At 38.4% G+C, this 7740-nt stretch overlaps 1 protein-coding gene across 1 annotated transcript in view; it reads right to left on the bottom strand.

Moving 5' to 3' along the window:
• Window positions 1-5059: 5059 nt before the first annotated feature.
• COQ10B (coenzyme Q10B) overlaps window positions 5060-7740 on the bottom strand; it is a 16680-nt gene continuing 13999 nt past the window's right edge. The window contains exons 4-5 of the mRNA XM_007465698.1: window positions 7123-7224; window positions 5060-5695 (exon numbers count right to left, since the gene is read on the bottom strand). Of these exons, the coding sequence (XP_007465760.1) occupies window positions 5528-5695; window positions 7123-7224 (270 nt within the window). The 3' untranslated portion in view covers window positions 5060-5527. The remainder of the gene's footprint in view (window positions 5696-7122; window positions 7225-7740) is intronic.

Here is a 7740-nt window from a genome sequence, read left to right on the forward strand (position 1 = left end):
GGGCACTCATGGAAATCCTTGGGAAACCATACAGTTTATATATATAATATATATATTATATAACAATATAATGTCCAAGCCCCAATTGCCTTGCTGTGAAAGCAAGCAGGATTTATTTGAACAGCACAGGCTTTTCAAGGCAAAAATTTTGCAGGAGTGTGTTACAAATCTATGAGCCTGAGAGAGAAAAGGGGCATGGAGGGGACACAAACACACCCAATATTTAGCCCTGACCATGGAGGTGAACTTTTATAAAGACAGCCGGATCTGCTTTAAAAATGGATAAAGGAGTAATCAAGGAAAAAGGAATGCCACTATGGAGTCAGATCCTGCTATTACAGGAAGAGTTGAGAAAATAGATTGTTTCTACTGCAATCTGGGCAGTTCCAGCTAGGCTTAAGTGTTAAGAGAATCTCAAACCTAAAAAGCACGTTTTGGGGTACATGACTAGAGGTATCTCCCTGGTCCTTGCAAACAAGAGCATTTCTGAACTGATGATTCTCGAACTGGGTTAAATATAAGGGACTGTCTATATGGGAGTAAGTGGTTGATGAAACAAAAAATTTTAAGAAAAATGGAGTATAGTAACTACCAAATTGAAGATAATCATTGTGAATTTAGTAGCCTTCAAAGATCTCTATCTTTGGGCTTCCCTGGTGGCGCAGTGGTTGAGAGTCCGCCTGCCGATGCAGGGGACGCAGGTTCTGCCCCGGTCCGGGAAGCTCCCACATACCGCGGAGCGGCTGGGCCCGTGAGCCATGGCCGCTGAGCCTGCGCGTCCAGAGCCTATGCTCCGCAACGGGAGAGGCCACAACGGTGAGAGGCCAGCGTAACACACACACAAAAAATTCCCTGGTGGTCCAGTGGTTAGGACACCTCGCTTTCACTGCCGAGGGCCAGGGTTCCATCCCTGGTTGGGGAACTAAGATCCCACAAGCCACGTGGCACAGCCAAAAAACAAACAAAAAAAGAAGGGACTCACCCTAAGGTTCAAGGCTCAGAACTACATTGGCCTGTGCTGCCAGGTTACACATCCCGACCAAGAATCTAACAGTCGATTACCGACATCCTGCAGCCTCAGCTGGTCTAAGATGGTGTCTCTTCTTGAGTCTAATTAATATACTGAATGTCCAGAAGGATATAAAAAACTCTCAAACAGGCAACCTCAGGAGAAATAGAAATAATAAATATAAGAAGCTGAAATAGTAACACTCATATCATTTATGTGTAAATATTATTACTGTATCATTATAACATTGTGGGGTTTTCTGTCTCATAACATGTTTAAGACATTCAAGAGAATCTGATATATTGAATTTGCAATTTTAATTAAATGTTTAGAAGTCTTTGAATCTATAATATTTAAATGTTCAGGTTAATTTAATTTCATACACTGATCAGTTATATAAGCAGTATGTGAATATCTAGAGAAATGCTGTTTAATTTTAAAAGAAGTCATTAATAAATTCATAGATTGATAAATTAGACATTAAACAAGGTACAAATAAAAGTATTTTACCCCTTGCTGTAAAGCCCCTCTGACATTTAAAAAAACAACCACCTCAAAAAATGGTCCTTACCAACACGTAAGGAATTCCAGGGCAACTGAGGGGAAGGAGTAGATGAGGGATATCAGTGGATCTATAGGAAGTTAGAAAATTGATGGAAAAGTGATGTGACTTAGAGTTGATGTAATTATAACCTAAGAACCTGAAGAAGGAATACAAGAAACAAGGTACTTAGTCCCACAGAACTTGCCCAGAGATTTAGCATTTGGACTCATGGGATACTGGGAGTCTAGGGAATCAGGTAAGGCCAAGTGTGGGAGTGGAAACGAGGGTGAAATTAGCTGAAGGATTACAGAGATATTGGACTCCTAGGTCTCCCGTTTCCCACACCACCAGGTAACTATTGCCTACAGTTAATTCTCTGTGGAAACTGAATAGGAATGAATCTCAGCCTGGGACACCAGAAAGAGCAGAGAGCTGGGGTAAGAGAGGGACCTAAAAGATTAAAGGAAAGCCTACATTCCAAACTGTGAGACCCTCAGTCCCTTACTAAACTTTCAGAATGCCAACAGCCAGGCACTATTTCTACTCCATCTGTCCCTCTTCCTATTCCCAGCCCCATATTCCTCTAGGGCAAGAGATAGAATCCTTATGTAGGAAAACTGTGAAAAAAGACCTCTAGATTCTGCCATTTGGGGAGTCTGCCAGTGAAAAGGCTGGCTCACCCGATCACCTTACAGTGAAACTCACCAGTCAATATGCCCCCTCTTAATTCCAGTAAACCGTATACAGTACCTTGCCTTCAAATATTAACGGACAAACAAGAACGATTAGACAGTCAAGGAAGCCTTCAATGTGAGGAGAATAGCAAAACCCAGAAGGGGCCTAAGGGAAACTTAGTATCTTAAGAAAGATGAGATCTTGTCTCCTTAAAAGAAGAAAGCTATGAAATAAAGGAACAATTAGAAAACAAACCAAAAAAATCTTGGAAATTAAAACTATGGCAAATATAAAATTAACTGAAAGGTCCAAAAGACAGAATTGAAGAAATCTAAAAGGCAGAACAAAAACATGGAAAATAGGAGGAAAGAAGATAAAGATTTAATACAAGAAATAAAATGTCTAAATACTCAGGAATTCCTGAATGAAAGAACCAGAGAATATGGATAGGAGGAAATTATCAAACAAATAATTGAAGGAAATTCCCCAGGACTCAAAGAAATGAGCCTGTGACAGAATCTGTAAGTTGCCCTGCACAATTAATAAAAGACAGGGCAACACGACCGATCAGCATGCATTTCCAGACTACCCAAGTTAGAGTAGATTTTAAAAGCTTCTAGAGACCAAAAAAAGGATGCTAAAACGAAGTACTGGTTGTAAGAATGGCATCAGACTTCTCAAGAGCAGCACCAGATGCCAGAATACAATGAAGTCAGATTTTCAATTTATGGGGGGTGGGAGGGATTATTTTTAATGTGGCGTTCTATACTCAATCAAGTGTGAATATAAAACAATGACATCTTCAGATACTCAGGGATTCTAAAAATTTAGTTCCCATTCGCCCTTTCTTAGGAAGCCACTAGAGGATTTCCTCAGCATTTTGAGAGTTAAAAAAAAAAAAAAGGAAGCCAAAAGATCCAGGAAATAGGAACCCCAAGAAGAGAGAGGTGAAGGGAAATCCTAGGATGATTAGGGAATTACACTTGCACAACAGCAACAGCGTGGAGAGCAACCAGTTCAGATTGGAGCAGGATGAAAGGGTGGCTGCAAGTAACTGAATACCTAACTCTAAGTGACTTAGACACTCGAGGTCTGTTATCTCACGTAACCAGAAGTGCCCACTACAAGGTTGGTTCATTCAACCCTTGATGTTAGGGTTCTGAATTGGCTTTTCTGGAATCATCGCCTCTTCCCTTTTTGTGAAAAGATGGCAGATGTAGCTGCAAACTTCACATCCTCATGCAACCAGGCAAAAACCAAGGAAGAGAAGTTTCTCTTCCAAGTTTCTTTCCACAGAGATAAAAATCTTATCAAGTCCTATCCCATCAGTCTTCCCCTCAGATTTCACTGACCAGATGCCAATTCAAGAAGTTTATAAAGGTGGTGTTGTTTTCCCTCTTAAGATATGGAAAGTAAAGATGCCAAATTTTAAGTCCACAGGTCACAGACTTCAGAGCAAACACAAGAGCATACATATTTGAGCCAGAATGCATGGGTTTGTCTCTACCACTTACCAAGACTTGTGTTGTGACAATACTTGGGGAACCTCATGGGTCAAAGGGATGGCTAGGTCAAGGCAATATTTGGGCATTCCTGGGTTCCCTAACCACAATACCATGTACATACTATCATAATACCAGGCCAGTTACACCCAACCACTAAATTAGATTCTAAACCTAAGTCTACTTATGGCACTTTAAGAATAGTGATAAAGTACAAGTTCTTATTTCCATTAAAAGTGTAGTAATACTGCACAGGGAAAAAGAGAAAATATCTGGGGTCTTATCTTTGCCACTTAAAAAAAAACTTTGTTTTTTAAAAGGTACATAATTTTTTTTTTCTTTTTTTGGCTGTGCTGCTCGGCACACGGGATCCTAATTCCCTGACCGGGGACCAAACCCATGCCCCCTGCAGTGGAAGCGCGGAGTCTCAACCACTGGACCGCCAGGGAAGTCCCCACAGGTACATAATTATATACAAACTACTTATGCTCTGGGAAGTTACCTCATTTATACATGGAAAAATACTTTACCTGTGTGAAGGCATAATCAAGCTCCATGTGAGTAGACTGTAAGAATACTTCACCACTGTATACCCACCATGTGGCAGAGAGCAGCTACTCACAACAGATTTACTGAACAAATTGATGCAAACACGCATTCATGTAGGGAACGAACTAGTAAGTTCCCTTGCTGATATGAGGAAACAAGGGAAGGGTAATTAATGCCAGAGGGTTGTTGGGTATGGAATGACGGAAGGGAAGGGAATCAATATTGATTAAAGGAAGACTGAATTTTGCCCAGATTATTTTCTGTGAAAGTATTTTAAGACATTTCAATAACCAAAATAACTGTACAAAAAATAAACAAATTAACTTTATTAAGTTACCACTTCAGTCCTTACATTGATTTGTTTACAAAAATATCAGTTTGAAATGCATTATTGAAAGTGAGTACACACAATAAATAGAAAATAAGGATGCATGGTGCTGGAGACATCTCAACCAACTTATCTTCATCTACTGCCCACTGTTGTAGACAAAATTGGACACCAACTTACTATCTTCATCTACTGCCCACTGCTGTAGACAAAATTTGACACGCAAACAGCATTTTTGAAAGATCAGTCGAAGTACTGGGGAGAGGGCTGCAAACTATGAGAAAAGTAGCTTAAAACTCTGGACCACTCACCAAAAAAAAAAAAAAAAAAAAAAAAAAACCACTATCTGGAAGCTAACAGCTAACCTCCAGCGAATTATCTACTACTACCCACAAGAACAATTTAAAAATAAGAAAAGTGCCAGGGAACCTTCATTAACAGTATTTTTAAGTCAAAGTTTTTACTTTAAACATCTGATGATTACTCAAATATCCTAAGCCATGAGGCAGACCCTAAGACAATAAGTTATAAATAGTCTGAATTTAATAACTTAAAAGTGATATGGTTAATATAATACACACTGCATGAGTATCTCAACCAACCTCTTTCAGGTGAGGTGATAACTAAAAGGTTTAAATTTACAGTTTCAATTTCTGTTCAGAAGAGTGATGTCAGTGTTCTAGCAATAGTGATGACATCCCGTTATTGTAAATATGCTAATACACATATTACTCTGAATTACACTTGATTGAATTCTATGTACACGTGGTTCCATATTCCAAGTGCAAATTTTCAATGGTACGGGTTTATAATCAAAGCCGGTTTGACAAATGCTTTCTGACTTCTGAAAGCAAATGATGAAAGTACTTCCTAAAAGTGAATAAACTAGTTACAAGTAGGTGAACATTTCCTTTTTCTCTTTACGTGTGATGAACTTCATGAAGCATTAATTCCCGAGGTATATTTGTTTCTGGACCATACAGCTTACATGCTCTTCTTTCAAAGGCAGCTACCATCTGCTTTACAACTTCATCGAAAAACAATGTGGCAAGCTGAGAGTGTAGAAGTGAGCGAAATTCAAAAGAAATCTGTAGGAAAGTGTTAATAATTATTTTAGAAAGATCTTTCTTTTACTAAATCTCCACTTAGGGTAATGGTGTTCACACTGTGAAATGGGTTACTTGGCCCAGTACCTAAGGCAGAGCTCTATGGGTCTATCTAGATGAGATTTTAACATCCCTCAGTAGAGGGAGATTTGTTTACTGCAGTAAGCACAACAAGGCTGAACAATAAGCTTAAGTAAACAAGGCCAATGAATCTCATTTTGGGGCAAAGAGCCTGCTTTTATTAAGTTAAAGAAACCTGGAAAAAAGCTTTGCTAAATACCATGTTTATCACTTTGCCTTCTTATTAATATGCCCCTTTTCGAGCTACCTTACCTCCCAAAAGTAAATAAGGGAAATGATCCTTCTGATATGGTATTCCCATGAGAAGTAGTAGCAGAAAGATGAGATTAACCCACAAAACAAATGGCGAAGGTAGTTCAATCTTAAAGTAGACAATGATTTAGAACTAACTTTATATCCCCTCAAGACAGAATTCGAGGCAACCCAGTTTAAGAAATAATATCTTAAGGACCTTAAATATCCATTAACTTCTGAATGTTTTAATTTTAAAATAATTTGATTTATAAAAAAGTTGCAAAAACAGTACTAAGATTTCTCATACACCCATCACCCAGATTCCCCTATTTCAATGTCTTATATAATCACAGTACAATTAAAACCAAGAAATTAACAGAGGGAGTTAATATTACTAGATAATAATGCTATTATCTAATCTAGAGAGATTTCATTCAAATTTCCCAAACTGTCCCATATATGCCCACTAATTTTGCAATGAAAGCAACTTAAGAGCTGAGAATAGCATACAGTAATTTACTCAAAATTATAACCATTTCTTCTTAAAATATTTATTTATTTATTTGGTTGGTTGGTTGCGCTGGGTGTTAGCTGAGGCTCGCAGGCTCGTTAGTTGTGGCACGTGAACCCTTAGTTGTGTGTGTCTTATAATCTATGGACTTGTAAAAATTAGAAAATAGAGAAGGGATGACTATTCAAGGTTTCAAGGAATAAAGTAGAAAAAGAGAAATGGTCATTAGCATTCTTTTCTTTTTTTTGGCTGCGTCGCACAGCATGAAGGATCTCAGTTCCCCAACCAGGGATCGAGCCTATGTTCCCTGCAGTGGAAGCACAGAGTCCTAACTACTGGACTGCTAGGGAATTCCCCTAGCATTTTTTCTTATAAAATTAGTGCAAAAAAAAAAAAAAAGTTAGTGCAGGAAAAGATATTCAATACTCAGAAATTTGAGATTTAAAAAAAAATGTCTTTCAGTAATTGCTATGCACGTATGTTATTAATTATGACATCTGGGTTCTAATAAAAATGGATTACTCCTTCTTTACCAACTTCACCTGATGTTTGGAACAAATAGAGGGCTTTATGAGAGACTTACTGAAAAATCCAAAGTACAAGTTCTTGGGTAGCCAGGAAGACCTGGGCTAAAACGCCATACAGTCTCCAAATGATTGAAGAGCTTCCCATCAGTACAGGATGCCTAGAACAAAATGAAAAAAAATAAAACCACAGTTAAATACCATTTGGATTGTGTCCAGAATCTACAACTGAAGATGATTTCTTTGAGAAGTAAATATTTTTATAGGTCAGACCACAGGTGACAAAAACATCTCATTGTTAGCTTGGTACTAGGAAGTGATCTCTGGCCAATATAAGCCATTTTCCTTTCTCCTGGGATCCCCAAGATTGCCACTTGTTCTCTCCCACTGCTGCCACCCACTGTGATACTTAGACTTCTCCTCCCACAACAGAACAGGGAGTGACTACCTGGAAGTTTATTTCCAGCTCTGCCACTTATAAGTGATCCTGAACAAGTTAATTCCCTGTATTGTATTTCCTTAATCTGTAAAATGAGTATAATGCCTGTCTTATACCATCAGTACGAGATGGCTAAATTTAATATTTGTAAGGCATTTGGCACAGATCCCTAGAACAATTCTATAATTCTTCTTTGCAGCTCAAAGATTTTCTCCTATCAATCACATTCAGTCTTTCC

Source organism: Lipotes vexillifer, unplaced genomic scaffold, assembly GCF_000442215.2.
Source record: "Lipotes vexillifer unplaced genomic scaffold, Lipotes_vexillifer_v1.1 scaffold113, whole genome shotgun sequence".
In the NCBI taxonomy this organism is placed as follows: domain Eukaryota; kingdom Metazoa; phylum Chordata; class Mammalia; order Artiodactyla; family Lipotidae; genus Lipotes; species Lipotes vexillifer.